The 20,153-nt window shown below is 39.1% G+C and overlaps 1 protein-coding gene across 5 annotated transcripts in view; it reads left to right on the plus strand.

Moving 5' to 3' along the window:
- The window catches only part of ppfia2 (PTPRF interacting protein alpha 2), a 121,928-nt gene that overhangs the window by 46,464 nt on the left and 55,311 nt on the right, over positions 1-20,153 (plus strand). Inside the window, exon 1 of one of the 5 annotated variants that reach the window (XM_015028893.1) lies at positions 9,440-9,878. The exons of 3 other annotated variants lie outside the window; for them this stretch is intronic. In XM_015028893.1, coding sequence (XP_014884379.1) covers positions 9,798-9,878 — 81 coding nt within the window. In that variant the 5' untranslated portion in view covers positions 9,440-9,797. Of the gene's footprint in view, positions 1-9,439; positions 9,879-20,153 lie in introns of those variants that run through there. One more of the 5 variants, XM_015028904.1, reaches the window with a different exon arrangement.

Here is a 20,153-nt window from a genome sequence, read left to right on the forward strand (position 1 = left end):
GCAGGAGATGCACATGAAACTAGACCTATAAATATAAATATAATGTTTAGCGCCACATTTTAAAGTATGTTGTTCCAGAAAAGCTGCTCAGTGCCTGGTTTGTGACATTCTGATTTAATACAAGAAAAATTTAATGTCCTAACTTTATTACATTTTGACGTATTTGCAGTGGCTGCAATTCATTTATTCATTTTTTTTTTAACAAAAGATCATTAGTTCTTGTAAATTCTTGTGCTGTCTTTCATCCCTCAGAGATGAACAATCTACATTCAACTTGCTCTTAATTTTGATCATCTTCCTTCTTCCTTTAGAGCTCACAAATCCTCGAAACATGAGCGAAAAACTTCTGCATTAATTGTTAGCAATGATGCGCTTGTCATCACATTCTCCAGATTACATAAAGTTGCTGTAAAAACTTGCCCAGCAGGGGGTGCTGTTGAACAAGACATCTGCTCAGAGTCTCTGCACAACTAACCTTCATTTATGATTCCCATGCGATAAAAGGGGCCGTTTTATACCCCGACATACTGCCGCACTCCGTCTGCGTCTCCTCAGGCATTTATCAAACAGATCTGTTGATCTCGTCAAAGGGAAACAGTCTGTGATAATTCTTGAGAGTAATTCTCTCGACACTTTCAGCTGCCGAAAATGAATTGCCTCTCTGCCGCGGTGCAAATCAAAGCCATAAATCACAGGTCGTTTGTGTGAGCAGACTTTTTGTGAATTCATAACGATAGTTATCAGGTTAACAGCAGCAGCCACTGTCAATAAGAAGGGAAGCGGATGACTCTTTGCATCTGTTGTTTGGACATGATTGTTTTTGAAACTGCATGAAGATGCTGACGGGCAGAAGGCGCTCTAACGACGTTTTGTGCTTTAGAATAAGATTGTTTGGACTCTCGGGACTGCTAATTAACGTTGGTGATTATCTGTAGGACAGGGCTGAAGATGTAGAGCTCACACAGGACGGATGGTCCGTTCAGAAACACCGGGTTCCCTCCTTCAGCTCTGATGCGATTATTTCTGCAGCATTTATCTTCACTTTTAACTGTGAATTCTTCTCACCAAGTTCTCATAAAAGTTGCTTTCATCCCCGCCCTCATCGAGCACACCCCCGAAATATTACGAGAGCTCAGTTTAAGCCCTTTTTCTCATCATCTTCGGAACTTTAACCTTGTTTCCTTTGCGCTCCTATTGCATTACTTAACGAATTTCAGAGGCACGACTGATGCAGAAGAGGCATCATATGTCCCAAAAGCGAGGTTTGCCATTAAGCGCGAGCAGCGGCGGCGGCAGCAGGATTCTCCACCAGGCTGGGGGCGGTAATGAGAGAGTTATGAGATTCCTTCCTCCTGCGTGGCTGGAGAAGACTGATGAGCTTGAACTTGCAAATAAAGCAAAAACAATCAGGGGGGAAAAAGGGTGGGAGGGAGAAAAGACGCACATCTAGCAAATAAAAAGAAAAGCGCTCGTAAACGCTGGGAAGATTGATTGCGTCAATATCGAGGTCATCTGAGTGGCGCAGTTTGTTCCTATTAGAGCCCCTCAGCTTCCAGGTGGATACGAAAAGCTCCACTAGTGACTCAAATGTGTTTCTCTTACTTAGCTTGAACCTCTAATAAATCAGGATTTATGACATTCAGGACTAAAATGTGTTTTGAGAGAAGATGTCAATGACTTCGCTCCAGGTGTTTGGTCTTGTTTGGATTCAATTCAATTACACATTTATTTAAAAAAACTTCAATTTCCGAATTCACTTTTGTAAAATTCTACATTAAATGTATTTAAATAAGTAAATCAGCACCTCCTCTGCAGAACTGAAGTGCGTTAGCATCCTGTGCCCTCCGGTCTGCAGGGAGCGATGTTAGGATGTTGCTTGGGAGTTCAGTTGGATTCAGTTTCTAGTATCTGAGAACAATTATACTTCCTCATCATGAACACTGTTGTGTTGTGTTATCATTAGTTATTTTTGCTCAGGACAGCATGTGGGAGGTATCATCCGCCCCCTCAGAGCTCTGAGCGCTGTCAGCACGCTGCATGTTTGTGCATGTATAAATGCTCATTAAAGCTCCATAATGTCTCCAGTTAACCTGCCAGCCAACTTGTCATCACTGTGGTTATTCCCAGAAGTGCTGCAGAAAGGGCTTTCAGGTATGGAGAGCTTTGCTGAGGAATGAACTCCAGCTTGATAGGCGGTGTTAATATGCAAGACGGGTCTGCTCCCTCGGAGCAGCCGGACTGGCTGCAGCACAGGCTCTCGGATCCCTGAAGGCAACCGGCTTTTCTGTGTGAAGCTTCATTCAGGCAGAATCAAAGATTCAAATTTGTGTGTGATCTTAACCAGATATATAACCAAATTAGAGTTTGTGTTCATTCCAAGAATGGTATTTATGAAAATCTTTTTTTTTTTTTTTTCATCAGCCAGCTTGAAATAGTATGTAAAGTGGTGTATTTATTTAGTTTCCAGCCATGTTTGGGTCAGCAGAAGGAGTCAACTTGAGAAATCTGTAAATTCTAACATCTTGCAAGACCAATTTCAGGGCTTGAATATAAATTGATCTTTATGGATGAAAAAATATGACTTCAGGGTTTTCCCCAGTGTATTATAAGCCTGGCGGCCCGCCATGCTTTACTAGCCCCACTGCCAGGCTAAACGTTGGTTGTTTACGTTTCAAGGAAAATAATAATTATTTAAAAAATCAAAAAATTGCTTTTTTTTTTACCTGATCATGCAGTTTCAGCCAGGTGAGGAGCTTTAACGCTCTCCTCAGAGTCACACATCACACTAATGTTATATTATTTTAGTATTATTTTTCCAGTTACACGATGCATCAAACCATATCAAAGGCATTGTCTACTTAGAGTTAACGCGTGCGGAGATCTGAGAAACTCGTGACCGTCAGGCACAGTCGAGTCCCATAAACTCGACCAACCAGAATGGTTTCTGTGACGATTAAAAACTCAACAGACACGAAACGGAACAACTACTAAAGCCAAATCTCCCGTTTGTTGCGCATTTCTGTGAAGTGCAGCAGATTACCTCATCATGCAGGGCCGGTTCAAGGCTGTATGAGGCCTTGAGCAGAATTTGACTGAGGGGCCCCTTTTGTTGCTAAAAATATCAGCACCTCTAACAGCTTCTGTGTTAGATTTAGTGAAATATGGGACAAGGGAGTAGTTTAATTGGCCAGTCTAAAAAGCAATAAGTTATAATCGCAGTTTACTAATTTGTATTTGTAAATTCATAGATTAAACTCACAGCATCAGATTGTTGCTATGGTAACAAAACAATCTAACTATGAATATTGTTCTTTGAAGTTTTACAAAGTAAACTTGCCAGCTCCTTAAAATCTTGTATTTAAATGTTAAGCAATTTAAAACCTTTTAATTTATGTATGCTGAAATTGAATCAAGTTTAACAGCATTGATAATCTCAATAAACAAGTGTTACATTTATGTATCTGTGGTCTGTTTTAATATATTAGCGTTTATGGGGCCCCTGAAGCTCTTGGGGGCCTGATGGAGCTGCTGACTTAATTTGGATTAAACAGAAGTGCAAATTTGTTGTTTTTAGACTAGTTGTGGGTTTAAATAGCATTTCACTGGAGATTTTTTTATATTTCCTGTCAACTTAATATCTTTTAATACAAAAACATGGACCGCCGGTGGACTGACTCGACGCCCCCACCATCGGGCTTAGCAAGTTTTCTGGGGGAAACCCTGGTGTATTTTGGGTGGAAATTGATGTAAACAGCAGACAAGCTTTTAAAACTGTCTTTGCAAAAGTGCATTTAGCTAAAAAAACAAAGTCAAACATCCTTTTTGCAGGATTTGGTAGCACTCAGCATGTGTAGCTGTAATATAACTGGTGCAGTAATTGCCGTAGCCCTTACTTTTCTCAATTTGCTTTTAAATTTGACAAGATTCATGATTTTAGTTTTATTTTTTTTAATTGTCGTGTGGAAATCAGTATTCATTGTGACAATGTTTTGTAAAATAAAAAAAGAAGCCAAATTATGTTGTTGATGATGAATAGTTTTTTTAAAAGGATAAAACATCAAAGGGTGCGAATACTTTTTGTAGATTTAATCTTTAATCAGATCCACTTTGCAACTAAAAGTTAAAAAAGAAGAAAAAAACTGATGAAAAGAACCAATTTCTCTGCAGCAGTGACTCAGAATCTTTCTCCATGCTGAAAATAGCTCGACATCCTCCAGATGTTACAAGTCAGCATCTACTCATGAATAACTACATTTAAAAAAAATTGACTGACAGCTTCTTCTCTCGACTCAGCGCGTTTCTTTGGAACTGCTAAGCGACGCCTCATGCTCGGTCTTCAAAGTCAAGAGCCGCCCGCTTTCAGTGCCATGTAATTTTACTCAGACATGATTGAAAACCCGCTACAACACACTCACTGCCAAACTCCCTATGAGTTAAAGTACTTTCCAGGAGATTGTCCCTGCACGTATGTTTGTGATTTTAAGTACAAGTGAACCACTAGCCCAGTGGGTAGTCCTGGAAATCTAAATATAGCATTATTAAGCTAAATATAACTGCTTCAGGAGTACTGAAACCAATTTAAAACAGACACAATATGTTTGTTCTATACTTGCCAACATTTTTGTAAATCATTGGCTAGAAACCTTTTTATTCCAGTTTTCTTTGTTTTTTAGTGGGGCTGTTTGAATCTCCCTGGGAAACATTTAAGCCTCGCGAGTCAGATCTGTTCGCTTTGACATTTGTAGTCAGATATGAAGGGAGTGAGGTTTACAGGTTTGGGTCAACCAGGGACCACGAAGCCTGATAAACCCTCAAATGACCCTAAACACTAAATATAGCTGCGGGTTTGATTACCTGTAGCCCGTTTTGAGCGATTTTAAATCCTGTCAAAACCTGTCTCCATCCACGCTATATCGTAAAAGAAGGTTGGCTACAAATGACAACCGACTGTCAAAATCTGTTTGTTGAGGCCAGATTTCAATGAGAGCATGTTGTCAGTGGTTCAAACTTCTGATGGAGACAACGTGACTGTTGGGAATATTAGGATTTCAAAACCATGAGTTCCAGTCAGCGACTGAAATGCATAAATATTTATCTTTCTTTTCATGATGCAGCGGTTATATTCAAGCTGTAAATGGCGTCAGATTTATATAAACATCTCCTTAGAAGTGATCCTTTACAACTTGCATAGAAGCTATGCTAACATAAGCTTGTAAATGTCCACTTACTTACAAAATGCAACATCATGGAGGAGCCAGCAAAGATCATTCCTGGACTTTGGTATTTCTTTAAAGGGACTTCAAACTACAGCAGCTGTATGTAGAAAAGAAAGTTTTCAAACTATAACAGTGTTAAACTTTAAACCCTGAAGCCATAGCTGACCACAGTGTATCAGCTGAATTATGCTAAATCTTGTTTCTCAGTATTTCTTTCTGTTGTATTTGGAGAATAGAATCCCTTTGCCTTTATCTCTGATTTTTGTTTCATGTGTTTTCCTCATTTTAATCATCTTAATTGGCATTTTTATCCTTCCCCATTGGCACACATGCTTATTTACAACAAACCTCTCTGGTAATTTAAATCTCTATTTCATACCCATTGGCGTTTCACCTCAACCTTCTTTCTAATTTAATTATTTACAGATTTGCGTATTTAAACCTTGATAATAATATAAGTTAGGATATTTACTGTGGCTTTACTCACATGTTGAGTTATTTATAACTTCAATCAACCTGTTACATTTTATCATAATGTATGGCTTATATTTGCTTGCTTATTAGCTGAGCTGGTGTTATTTCCATCATCCATCACGATGATGTTTCTCATTTTATTCTAATTTATCAGTGAATTTATGTCCTGACAATTACAAAAACAATTTGTTGAGTATGAAGGATTATTCACAAATTTAGTGCACCACTCACAAAAACCAAAGTCAAAAAAGTTTATCCATTCTTTCAGTGTTTGTGTGGTCAGATACCATTTTATTACAGGAAACCAGATGTGTATAGTTTGGAAAAGCAGTATTTTATTGCATTTGGTGATTTTATTGGCTGCAGCAGATATTTTGTTTGCTCTGACTGTATCCTTGACGATACCTCCCCAATGTTTCAGCTGTGACAGGAGAGGCATGGCGTCCATTACAGCTGTCTGCCCACACATCCCTTCCGACACGATCAATATGCATCTGCTGTTCTGTTTCAGACATTTGTTTCCAGAAGCCTGTACTTCAGGGAAGGTCTATTACCGATCTCCGTGCATATAGTGGAAGTTTTTCATTTGGTTTATTGCAGTAACCATAGCTGACTAAAGGAAAGAGAGCCGGTGTTCTTGCAGGAATGAGGTTGCTTTACCACAACAAATTATGATGCCAAAAACAACTAAATGGCATGAATAATATTCTTGACATCACTAACAGTTTGTCCAATTTAGAGCAGAACACAAAACCCAATTAGGAGCATGTATGTCTGTTGTTGAAAGGTGACAATGTTCCAGAGCCTGGAAGGATGTTCTGCAAGATGCTGAACTGCTATGCAAGTTATTTGCAAAGAAAACAAAGATTCCCACTGAAAAAGTCAATGCAATTAGTTTCTACTGCTGTCTCTGTAAATTATCTGAGTTTTTTCGCCTCGTTCTCTGATCTGACTCCAGCTAGAGGAGGTTGTTGATTCACCGTTTGGTTGAGCTGACAGTGAAACTCTCTTGGGAGCTCGAGGAACTACAGTTCATGACTGCACAGCCTCATCACCGTAAAGTACAACGTCTCCAGTCAGCTTGTTAGAACGCTGTGTTCGACACTGTGTGCAAGCCACGTTGACAACAAAGTATTCTAATTCTAACATGTCACATTTTCCACTAAATAACTTGGATTCCTAGGGGCTTATAAACAATGCAGGAGAGAGGAGCGCTGTGCTTTTTACAAAAATACAATCTTGTGATGAACTAAACTTCAATAAAGTATTTCTAAAGCAAAAGATAAAATAGAGGGAAGTACAGAAAGATATTCATGTATTTTAGAGAACAGGGGAGTGCATTTTCTTTCTACTTTTTGTGCTTTGTTGAGTTTGGTGATGATATAAAAAGGAATTAGGGTTATGCTTTGTTTCCACATTTAATTCATTGCATTTAAAAGTGACACCGAAAGGTCATGGGCACCCCAGCAAAATTTACGTTTACCAAATTCACAAAAGAATGAATTATTCAAGCAAATATTCTTTTTGTCATGTTAAGATCTAATGATGAATAGTAATAATTTTCTGCTCATTAGGGATAAAGAAGCCTCAACACTGAGTGCACCTTTTGGTTTTCAGAAAATAACACCAACTTGTGTTTTCTTGGAAGAAGAAGCTGTGATCGCTGGCTGCGTCTCTTTAAGTGTTGCTGTTCTCCGTGTCTCGTTTGCAGCCCATTTGCAGCTTAAGTGGTTTCTTGACCAAACGGGCTCCTAGCTAAATGCTCTGAGAAACGCTCGCATGCAACATGAAAGAAATTAACTCATGATCCAGATAAACAGCATTTCCTCAGGTAACCGCAGTCAAGCCTCATGCTTATATGTGGTCTCACCTCATTGTTCTGGGTCACTGCAGAGAGTTATTAAAAAGAAAGCATTGGCAGTCTTTAGAAAATGTATTTTGTTTTGATAGTCTTTTTTTTTTGCCAAATGTAATTTATCTTCTGTGAGGCTTTGGCAGCTCTGGGAATCGTAAAACACAAAAGCAGTGAGAGCCAGAGGAAGCACTGAGAGGATTGAAAGCCTCCATCCAATGAGTGATCAGCACTAAGCCACGCCCACTGCACATCTGTATAACTACGTCACAGACCAGTACACTGTAAGCACAAAGTACCTCATGTAGCTGATGTGCAGGAGACACGTTTTAGTGCAAACTTCACATTTACAGGCGATGCATCTGGATGTTTTTCATCATTCTAAACTGAACCATAAAACTATCTTTGCCTCTTAAATACACAAAAAAATAACTTTATCTGACAAAAAATAATTGTTTTCTCAGATTTATCAACCTTTATCTAAAGTGCAGATTTTCTAAAAACAAAATTGCCATCAAATTAGAACTGTGTGCAGTTTAGAATATTGCAGCTGTTGTAAATCTTTGACCTTTCACCAGATTTTAGCCAATTCTTCTCCTTCCTTAAAAGAAAATGAAATTATTTCCTTTCTTTCAGTCTTTTTAGGTACAGTTTGTTGTCCTATCTGCCATTTTTTTTTTTGCTAATTCAGTCCTTTAAGTTCATGACAGTTGTCACTGAGCTGCCCGAGGATGCCTCTGAGTGTACTGTCCGCAGATTTCATTAGCCAATCAGAACGTCAGTGTGTGGCCATCTGCAGCCTTGTCTCCTGGCGTTCTCCTGGCGTCAACAGATCCCATCATTGCACTCTAAGTGACTCCAACAAAATCGGGACAGTGATTTTTAACATCGTTAAAGTGAGAGCAACCCTTCCTCTTGTGGTTCAAGCTGTTTCATGAACAGATTTTAGCTCATTATTTTGTGTGTAACTTTCTGTAAATGTAAAGGTGCATTTGAAAAGCAGCATGAGTGAACTTATGAGAGTGACCTCATCTAAACTTTTGCTTCTCCTCTATAAAATGCTGTTAAGCCACTAAATCAAGACCATCTCTTTGAAGTCTAATCCAAAGAGTTCAGGGCCAGCTTCAAGTTCAGACCAATCTGAGCCAGAAATCAAGCTACAGCATGAACTGAAGGGTTTTTCCTTTCCTTTCCAGACTAAAGTGGATTTCATAACTCAATCACAGCTAATTTGATCAAATAGTTAAATCCCTCTTCATCAGCATTTAATATGAATACTTGAGTTTACTTTGAATACTGTCGGTAACTTCATTAAAGCAAAGAAAGTAACGTAATTGTGTAATGTAATTTACTGCAGACATACTCATGTATAACAGTGCAGATTCCTCATATTCGGGAAAACTTAATTACTGCACATCTTCAAGGATTTTTAAAGTGGGACTGCACGTGGTCAGTGAACTTCCCCTAAAATAGTTAAACATTTTACTTTGACTAGAATCAGAAAGTGTCTTAAAACAAAAAGCAATGTAAACATTTAGGATGGAGGCCGGTTGAAGACATTTTAACCTCACCAAATGTAAATGATCAGCTTTACTGTTGGTAATTGTATATGCTTTCTTCTTTTGTTCTTAACCAGAAAATGTGAAAAACTACAAACTTAAAGCATCCATTCCCGCACGCAAAATATGTATTGGCTCAAAACAAACACTGACTTAAAAAAAAAATCTACCAAATAATGGAAGAAAACACAACAGCTTCACAGCGCATAAACGAGGAACGTGTGTTCTCCTAATTTGAGCTCCCTGTGTTGTGTCAGCTGAGCGCGGCTGTGATGCTCTGACTGATTATTGGTGAAGCCTGAGGAGGGGGGAGGCGATAATCCGCGCACAGACGGAGCCATCCGCGCCGCCAGCAGAGCAGCTTGCAGCGGGCGTGGGGAGAGCATGGCTCCGCTCGGTCCTTCTCTCCATTCAACCCACCGAGATTAATCACCTGCTGGCGAAGGGGGCGAGGCGTAAAGACCAAGGGATTTCCTCGCAGTCACCTTCATGTTGGTTCCCTCTGAGGAGCGTTGCGCATCTCACCGGAGCTCTCCACCTTGTAATGTCGGGAGCGCAGCGTCGGGTCCGCAGCTGATCCGAGTCATCGTCTCGGATTGTTTTTCGAGTTTCCTTTGAACGATTTCTTCGTTCGCCTGATCAGAAGGAAGGAGGGGAAACGGATAAGTTTCGGATTGTTTTCTCCGTGAAGGAATTATGATTTTCTCCGATATGAGTACGGGGACAAACTCCCCGAAGGTCCATCCACCGAATGGGACGAGATTTTACACGTTTCAGGCAAGTGAGCCGCTCGTTCCTGCGTCTCTGGTGTTTGTGCGTCAAATTGTTTCTGCTTTCTGGTTACGCTCATTTAGCGGTTTTTATTTATTTATTTATTTATTTTTTATTATTAAATGTGTCCATTGTTGTTTTAATGTTGCAGAATTATAACTGGTGCGTTTTCTTGATTGCGGGATTTCACTTGATTCCCCTTCAGGGAAATCTGTAGTTGAGGTGAAGCCGGAAACATCGATCGCCTTTGAATTCACCAAAGTAAAACCGGGAAATAAATGATTGAGTGTTCAGTGTATTGTTTACAGATAAGTTGAGATGGAAAAATGCAACGGACGTTTTGGAAATGAAACACTCATTACAGTGAAAATAATGACCATCTGCAGCTTAAGGATGAATCTTTGTGTGGTTTATTCTAACATTTATCCGTCTTTGCTGGTCCTGTTTTGGATTCTGTTCAGTTTCCCTGTTTTCATAGGAAAATGAGGACACCCCATGCAGAGCCCCACATTGATTTGTGTTTAGACCCCCTGTGCATATTTTAGCTCGGCCAGTGGATGCATGGCAATGAAGCTGTGTTGGGATATTGATTGTCTGCCTTACTCATGTGGGCAGGACAGTACTTTTTGCTTCATTGTGTCGATGGAGCAAGAAAAACATTCTTAATATATACCAGTCAGGCATAACATTATGACCACCTGTTTTGATGGCCTTCACTAGAACCCTGAATGTGTGCTGTGGTATCTGCACCAAGTATGTTGCACGTTCAGGCCTCTATATGGATTGAGCTTGTTTTCCCAGCACATCAGAGTCCGGGTTGGAGAGTTGGGGAATTTGGAAACCTAGTCGATAACTCAAAGTCGTCGTTGTGCTTCTTAAAATATGCATGAACCATTTTTGCTCTGTGCAGGTCGTATCATCCATCTGAGACCAGAGCCAATGTGGGGAACTGTCTCCATGAAAGATGCTGGATTTAAAAGAAATAATGATTCAGTAGATTGCTGCTCTATGGCCCAGTTCAGATCTTTGCATGCCAGTTATTGGTGTTTTCAGTGGGGGAGAGGGGTCAGCATGGGCTTGTATCCCACCCACTGAGAGGTGCAATGATGGAAAGATAATCGGTAGTTATAACGTTTTTGTTTTTTGTTTTTTGTTTTTATCAGTGTATGTTTTTCCTTCTATGCTAGTATGAAAGACCTCTTCTGTAAGCTACTTTTATTAAAAATATGTATTGAAGTAGGTTTTTGTTGTTTTAATCTGAGCTTAAGGAAGTTTTCATAAGACTTTGCTCAGATCGTAAATAGTTTCTAACGTCTGTCTGCATCTGGATGTCTCTTGAACAGCTCAGTTTGAAGTCAAGTGAGGAACAAAGACTTCCTGAATTCCTGTAAACTTTTGATATTTCTCAATCAAAGGAATCTTGTCGTTTCAGGAAATACCTCTAAGATAAACATCAGTGAAAGTCACATTTTGGGCTGCCATTGATGAGGTCTTGTCCACAAAACCTTGCTTAATTTTTTTTTCTGTAAAGTAAGATGGCTGCTCAAACTCTACATAAGTAATTAATTTTAAATATACACAATTTCTTGACTAGTTTGCAATTATAAGCCAGTTTATAATTCACTGAATCAAACTTTGAGCTCCCCCGTCGTCACCATCATCCAGGCAAACTAGCATTTCTTTAGTAAACGTCTCCCTGGAAGCGTTTGTGTCCTCTTCTGATATTTTATCTTACTGTGTTGCCACATTATTACACACAGTTTTACTTCAGCTGCAACAGACACAGGCTGAATCTAGTGATTGGTTTTAAACCAAAAATAAATGTGACATTTTACCTGCAGGCTTGTGGTTTAAAAGGCACTGAGTTGAGGGATTGCACCTCATCAATTTACCTGCATCACAATGGATGCATCTTGCTGAAGTCTGCTGTAAGAAAACCAAATACTGGACTTTAGCTGTGATGTTTTATTTGAGCCGCTGAGACTTTTTGGTAGAACAGAATCTGTTCTATTAGAACTATTATCTGTTCTAACAGTATTAGTAAAATGTTTGGGTAATTCATCCAGTCTTGATCTTATTCTCTTGTTTCTTTGGCAACCACAGTTGTACAGTAAATATGTTAGAGCTGCATTTCTGAACCACAAATTACATATACAGTTTCGTCACTGACTAGGGAAAAGTAATAAGGCGTGCTCTATTCTCTTATGTCTGATTTGGCCTGGGTAGAGAGTGACATTCACTCAAATCCTGGATGTGAGAGAAGGCTTGTTGTCAAAGCTCTGAAGGCACTGGGCCATATTAGCTGGCTCAGAGCAGAGTCTTAACTTCTTGGTTTCTTTGATGTGACACTGGTTCAGTGTTCAGAGACGCTGCTGCCTTATGAAGTCCAAGAGATGAGTTCAGTACATCTGCTGCAAGCAGAAGTGTTAAAGCAGGAAGTGTTCATGTTATCACATCACCAAAGAAACTCTAAAGCTGCCTTCATATTTATAGTTTGCTGAAGAGTTCTGCTTTGATTGAATGGAGAAAAATCTATTTTCTTTTAAAAAACATTACTCTGCATCAGCCAAATTAAAGGGTGATTGAAAAAAAAAACATTTTCTATATCTACTTTACATAATAACCTGCCTGCCAGCAACACAATTACAGTGAAAATGTAATTTGAAAGAAAACAAAAGCAAAACCTATATGAGGAACTTTTGCTACCTCCTCTAATTACAGTCGAGGCAAAGTCAAATCAAAGTTAGGAGCCGACTCCAGCTCAGATTGTCAGATGCATATTAATCAGCAGTGTGACTATGACCTTCTATAAAGATTCATCAGACAAATCAAAGTACAAACCAGATTCCAAAAATGTTGGGACACTAAACAAATTGTGAATAAAAACTGAATGCAAGGATGTGGAGATGGCAAGTGTCAATATTTTATTCGTAATAGAACATAGATGGCAGATCAAAAGTTTAATCTGAGTAAATGTAACATTTTAAAGGAAATATATGTTGAGTCAAAATTTCAGTGTCTACAAATCCCAAAACAGTTGGGACAAGTAGCAATAAGTGGCTGGAAAAAAGGAAACTGAACATATAACAAACAGCTTGAAGACCAATTAACACTAATTAGATCAATTGACAACATGATTGGGTATAAAGAGCTTCTTAGAGTGTCAGTGTCTCTCTGAAGCCAAGATGGTAAGAGGATCACCAATTCCACCATTGTTGTGCAGAAAGATAGTGAAGCAATACCAGAATGGTGTTACCCAGTGTAAAATAGCAAAGACTTTTAAGTTATCATCATCAACTGTGCATAACATCATCAAAAGATTCAGAGAATCTGGAACAATCGCTGTGCGTAAGGGTCAAGGACGTAAAACTCGACTGGATGCTCGTGATCTCCGGGCCCTTAAACGTCACTGCACCTCAAACAGGAATGTCGAGGAAACAACAGCCTGGGCTCAGGAATACTTCCAGAAAGCATCGTCAGTGAACACAATCCACCGTGCCATCCGCCGCTGCCAGCTGAAACTCTACAGAGCAAAGAGGAAGCCATTTCTAAGCTCCACAAGCTCAGCCGTTTGCACTGGGCCAGGAGTCATTTAAATGGAGCGAGGCAAAATGGAAGACTGTTCTGTGGTCAGATGAGTCACGATTTGAAGTTCTTTATGGAAGACTGGGATGCCAAGTCATCCGGACCAGAGAGGACAAGGATAACCCAAGCTGTTATCAACGCTCCGTTCAGAGGCCTGCATCACTGATGGTATGGGGTTGCATGAGTGCTTGTGGCCTGGGCAGCTTGCATGTCTGGAAAGACAGCATTAATGCAGAGAACTATGTTCAGGTTCTAGAACAACATATGCTCCCATCTAGACGTCATCTCTTTCAGGGAAGACCCTGCATTTTTCAACAAGATAATGCCAGACCACATTCTGCAGCAATCACAACATCATGGCTACGTAGGAGAAGGATCCAGGTACTGAAATGTCCAGCCTGCAGTCCAGATCTTTCACCTATAGAGAACATTTGGTGCATCATAAAGAGGAAGGTGTGACAAAGAGGCCTGTATTAGACAGTTAGAGGCCTGTATTAGACATGAATGGAGAGCATTCCTACTTCTAAACCTGAGAAACTGGTCTCCTCTGTCCCCAGATGTCTGAGTGTTGTAAGAAGAAGGGGAGATGCCACACAGTGGGAAAAATTGTTGACGTCATGAAATTTTTAAACATATTTTTCCCTTAAAATGACACATTCTCTCAGTTTAAACTTTTGATCTGTGATTTGTGTTCTATTGTGAATAAAATATATGTTGGCATCTCCACATCATTGCATTCAGTTTTTATTCACAATTTGTTTAGTGTCCCAACTTTTTTGGAATCTGATTTGTATACGTTTATACTTATCTGCACTGCAGTAAAACATGGCTGCCCAATCATTCAGGACTATCAAACCAGAATATATTTGAGAAACTGACTTTCTGCAGTTATATATTGTAAATCCAGCCATATTCTAACCCATTCAACATTAAAACTGTGCATTTTTTTCCTTCCTTCAATTGTTCACATGAAGCAGCTGACAGAAAAGATAAATGGGGTGCCTGAGCATGATGATTAAAATGCGCTGCTTCTCATTTATTTTGGTAATTCACTCCACATGGTGAGATTTATACTGAGGCCTAGGCTGAACCGATGGAACATAATTCAGGAAGAACAGATCTGCGTGTTCGGTGTTTTTGTTCTGCTGGGGAATGCCAACAGTGTTGGTTTTTACGACTTTGTATCACAAAGATCTGTGACTGTTTTACTGATGCAATAATATAATAAAAAAGGCAACTTTTTATTGCCCCACTCATCTACAGGGGATGCTGTATATTAGTCGTCATGAGCTTGTGACCATTTTGTCTCCCTCTCATGCTAGTTGGCATGAATTCAATTCTGAATTGAAATAGTATCCAGATTTTTCACTGTAGTTTTTATTTTTATTTTTGCAAAACATACTGTGCACTGTAAGTGACCCTTCTCCGTCCAGTGCATGCCAATGCTTAATCTAGGAAATCCCCCCGCTGCGTTGCATAGTGACGGACTAAATGTGAGGGCCTGCCCTCCTCTATGATCCCCACGCCTGTACGAAGCAGAACGTAGCGACGCCTGCTCATCACATGACATCAGGTTGATCTGCGGAGGAGAAGCCGACTTCTGTAATCTTTCCTGTTGGAATTTTATCTCTCTGATTACTAGAGCTTTTCATTTTTCTGTCATTTTTGATCCACAACAAGAGAGTATACTACATGTAACCGGTTCCATAGCTAAAACTACACAATAATGAGGGAAAAAAGGCATTAAGGACTAATTGGGACATATCGCACACAACCATGCACAGTTTACACACAGCTATGGGGGGAGCTTAGCACCCCTCACCCTCTCCCTTTCCCTCCCAGCTGTTTTGCAGCCAGCACCCTGCTGCACACTCTCCCCTCCCCACCATGTTGCCCTGCCTGCTGCACGCTGCATGTTTAAGTGATGGATAACAAAAAGTTGGTTTGTGACTCATTTATACAAAAACTGCAATACTGCACATTCAAATCAAAGATTTTGTTTTATTTTGTGCAATATTTATTTACTTTAAATCTTTACCTTTTGATATTTTTTTTCTCTTGACTGATATTTTTTATTTTTTTTTACTGTTTTGGGTACCCTTCTGCTTTATGGCCTATTTTCTTGGTCTTTTTTTTTTTAATCAACCCTTGTGCATTTAAAATCTGATCGGGGCAGATGGGGAAGACTTTGACCCACTTTGATGGATTCATCTCCGATTAAAAGGATAAGCGTGCTTTCGAAAGCAAGAGCCCCTGCATGTCTACCAGGGGAAGCTGTGGTGGGTTGGTGTCTGCATGAGGGCAGAAAGACGACATCCTTTTCACGTTACATAAAATATCTACATACCTAAATAGGTGTGACGGTGTGGTTTACTGCTGGAGCAATCTGTCGTCACCAGGTGTGTCCTTGTCCGTCTGTCTTGGGTTGTTTCCTTATTTGAAGCGGCGCAGTTCTAGACGTTAAATCGTCATCATAAGGAGATGTTGATCCATTTGAGAGCTGGCACAGACTAGACATTCCTCAGCTGGTATCTGGTGAACCTTCACAGATGTGTGTACACACTCACACTCCAGGTCCCGGAAAGAGTTGAACAGAGCACACACAGGCTAGACCTCTCACTTTAGGAGACGCTAGAAAAGCAAATGATGTAATTTTGTGCCTGGATCACTGCAGAGGCCTGTTAACACTCAGGCTTCACAGAATGTATATGTAAAACTTGAACTTGAACCAAGGCCAATTACTGTATGCTTTTGTTTTTGAGAATGTGATGCAGATACTGTAGATAAAACTGAAGTAGACCAAAGGGAAATAACACCAGCATGCTATGTTGAGAGGAATTACGCAGAACAGATACATAGAGGAAATTGATATAATAATTCCTAATACGGTAATGATTAAACCACACTCATTTCATGTTTCACCACTGATGTAAGCTTTCCATGAGATTCAACACACACACACACACACACACCAAATGTAATTTTAATGTGTTTTTATTCTTCTGGTCTTTCATCAGTTGATGCATCTGTAAAAACTTATTTAAAAAATGTTTTTTAGTCTTGTTTAAATATAAACAGCCAGTGTTTTGAATTTGTCCGCTTTTGTAATTCATTTAAATCCGTCATCCTTACAGGTGTCGGTGCGAATCTCCTCACACAGAAACAGGAACTTGAAACCAGAAGGTCACTTCATAATAATAATAATAATAATAAAAAAAGAATAAGAAATCCACACAATTTCTTTTTCAGTTTTTTAAACGGCTAATGTAACATAGTTTCAATCTGTTCTGGGAAACTTTTGATTGTGGGGTTTATAAATACCTTGTGGTGTAGACGGAGGTCTTTTCATACTGTAGTTTTAGAAAAAAAAGGAACGCTACCTGGTAAAGAAGGAGGCTCATCCTCACATTTATTTTGCCATGTTTTCCTTATTTTCTGCAGAACAGTCCCACTACATGTGCAGTAACTGAGATCATTGATTTCCAGTTTTTCTCCATGTGGAAAATGGCCGTCCTCTGTCCGTGGTGCTGAAACTGAAGCAGTCGCCCATAAGGCACTCCTCTATTGGCCTTTAATTGTCTGGCTCAAACAGGCTGTGTAATTCAAGCAGTGAGTGTGTGGATGTGGACAACCTCTGTGTCATTGTAGCATAAATTTTAATTTATATCAGCATTTTATAGTTTGTTTCCACTTTACCGTCTGAGTAACTCATTCATTGAAAAGCTCAGAAATGTTAGTTTGTGCTGTTAGCCATTCTCATAAAACATTTCAGTGTGCAGAGGGCTTTTTTAACATTCAAGTGTCATTAAAATCTTTACATTTTGATTGTGGTTTTCTTATTTTACTGCTGTTATTTCTGTTGGTAGCTTTTTCAGATTGTGTGTGTTGATATAAGAAGGTGGTGGACTCAAACACCAGACTAATTCCTGTCAATCTGAAGGGAACTCTAGTAATAAATTGGTTGTAAACAGTAGTTCAAACTCAGAATAACTGCTGCATTTAGCAAGTCATTTGCTGTTCACGATACATGATCTCTTTTTTTCCCCTTTCAGTTGTCGCATTTAAAATCTTTGAGCTCTGCTGATCTTTACCATCCTTCATTCAAAGACATGAAACTTCACACACATCCTGTAGTTTTCAAGTCTGCATTTATTTGTTGGTAGGAAAAACTGCGGGTGGCGTTGCTGAATAATTGGAAAGCGTTTAAAAGGCGGGGAATTTTACATTTAATGGCTCCTGAACACACTGTGAACAAAACGTTGGGAGAATAATCCTTTCTGAGAAGCATAAAGGCAAAGCAGTTACTTTAACAACCAACATTCATTTTACTGAAACAGACATCACTTTATAGAAGGTATCAAGAATAAATGAGACCTGAAGAAGCGAAGCGCCTTGTTGCTGAAATGTGCTGTGCAAATAAACTTGACTCGGAAGTGGAGGGAGATGATTTAGCATGTTGATTTAAAAACTAAAACCGTAGAATGAATGATGGGGATTAAATACTAAATATAAAACTACTGTTGTCATTACAAGCCATATAACTAATTTCCTGAAACATGTGATCATTGCCAGGTCTGACCAATGGAAGAGCTGCTTTACTGGACAAAACCTTTTAGGAGAAAAATACTTTTAAAAATACTGCATAAACCTACAAAGAGATGGATTGCTTTACCTAGGTTTTATTTTGTACTGTGGAAGTATTTGATTCACTAACTTAAATGTTTCTGAATATGAAGTATGGCAATAAAAACATGTTTAGCTCACCTCCTCAGTCATTATAACCTGCCTCCTGGCTTTGTGCATCTATTTCTGGTTTAAAGTGTGAAGTGTTTAGTCTGGGGCAAGGATAACATCCAATTTTATACATCCAGCTGCTACGAAGCCACATCCGGCTCCCTGCTGGAAATATAATTGCCGTGTCAAGCCAAGTCTATATATCGGCACACTACAAGTTGGAAAACGCAGAGGACTGCTGTTGGTTATTTTTCTGTAACGTTCTGCACCAGATCTGCTACCAAAACCTTTTACTCATTAGGCAAAAGCACAACGGAGACATCTGTGCATTTACACACTTGTTCCTGTTGTCAAGATGTAGGAATTTCTTTGGCTGTAAAAAGTAACCAGAAAACCTACAGAAAAACATGCAAACTGCACATAAACCTTCAAAGAAAACATTTAAATTGAAGACTTTGCCATTGTTGATCTGTTACTGGTATCAATGCCCATATTTTAAAAACTCTACAATTTTATTCCCATTTCTTTCCAGTGAAGGTGATGAGGTGTTTTGTGATTGTAGTGATTTGCTCAAATCTTTTGGTTTTGGTTAGAAGCCTTGCTGCAGGATTTTGAATCAGCTGGATTTTATTGTGGGACTGCTTTTGTATTACAGTAATCAAATCTACTAGAAATAAAAACATGAATTAGTTTTTCTAAATCTGTTGAATGTGATTCTAAGATACAGACCTTGATATAAAAATCCTCACAGGGTTAAACCAACTAAAGGTTCAACGGATTCTTAAAGAAGAATCGGTTTTAGTAAATTCCTGGAAAATTCCTTGACATCAGTTTGGCAGTGAAAGAGACGGTTGAATGGATGAATACAGCTGTGTGTCACCTGGGTAAGAATAATGGGAGATGTCATGATGTCTGATAGATCAGAGGGGAGTCGCATATAAATTAAACAGAAATGGACCAAGAAGGTTCAGGGGCGAGAGGTGGGTTTATAAACCACTTCATTAGACTGTTACTCCATAAAGATCAGCATCATTAAGAGGGAAAATATTCAGAGAAATACACGTGTTTTCTTAGAAACTCTTCTCAACTGTCTGTTCGATGCATCAGTGAAAAAACCCAAAAGAAATTAAGCAACCTGTCTTATCTGACATTGAATTTAAATGTACAGTAAAATTTAATAGTTTTTTGTAACGTTAAGCTGAAAGATTAGTGTGAAGACCATTAAATCAGAACATTATTGTCTTAATGAAATAGACTCTGGCCACTCTGAAACTTTTCCTGAAATGTTATTAGACTGACTTTCTAAGTTAGGAGCGATATAAATTTTTATCTCCTTTTATGATTTTTGAAAAGTTAGATTTTTAAGACCTTGCTATACCTTGCCCCTGGCCATGCCTGTTTAAGCGTTTCCCAGTTTATGACAGGTTGGGGTCAGTTGGTTGGAAGTGTGACAGAATCTACATCTCAGTTTTCTTTACAGTTCCTGATGAGAACATTCAAATATTATGGCAGGAGCTGGAAAAAAACGGTGTGTGTGCGCTTTATCTGCAACAATGTTTTGTGTTAAAAAATTATTGTATGAAGCAAGAATGGCTGATATGCATTCTTAGATAACCAGAACGACCGTCTTTTTTTTTTTTTACGATGATCTAACAGATGTGCTGTCTGACTATAAATCACGACCCTCTCCTTTTTTCATCCGTTATGAATCCTATTTGTATTCAGAGTTTGATTGATGCTGCAGGCCACAGATATTGAGCTTCTCTCTGTGTCAGTTTAACTTTAGTGCCTCTTTCTGAAAAATATGATCCAAACGTACGATCAAGTGCCTCCTGTTACTTTGCTCTTTGGACTAAAACCTAATCATTACCAATTAAATGGCCACTTTCTTGAAAGGATGCAGTTGCTTTATGTTCAACATCAAACATAACCTGCAAGTATGCAAAACGAGTTCCTCCTGAA

Source organism: Poecilia latipinna, unplaced genomic scaffold (assembly GCF_001443285.1).
Source record: "Poecilia latipinna isolate Pla-1442-1.1 unplaced genomic scaffold, P_latipinna-1.0 Scaffold9, whole genome shotgun sequence".
NCBI lineage: Eukaryota > Metazoa > Chordata > Actinopteri > Cyprinodontiformes > Poeciliidae > Poecilia > Poecilia latipinna.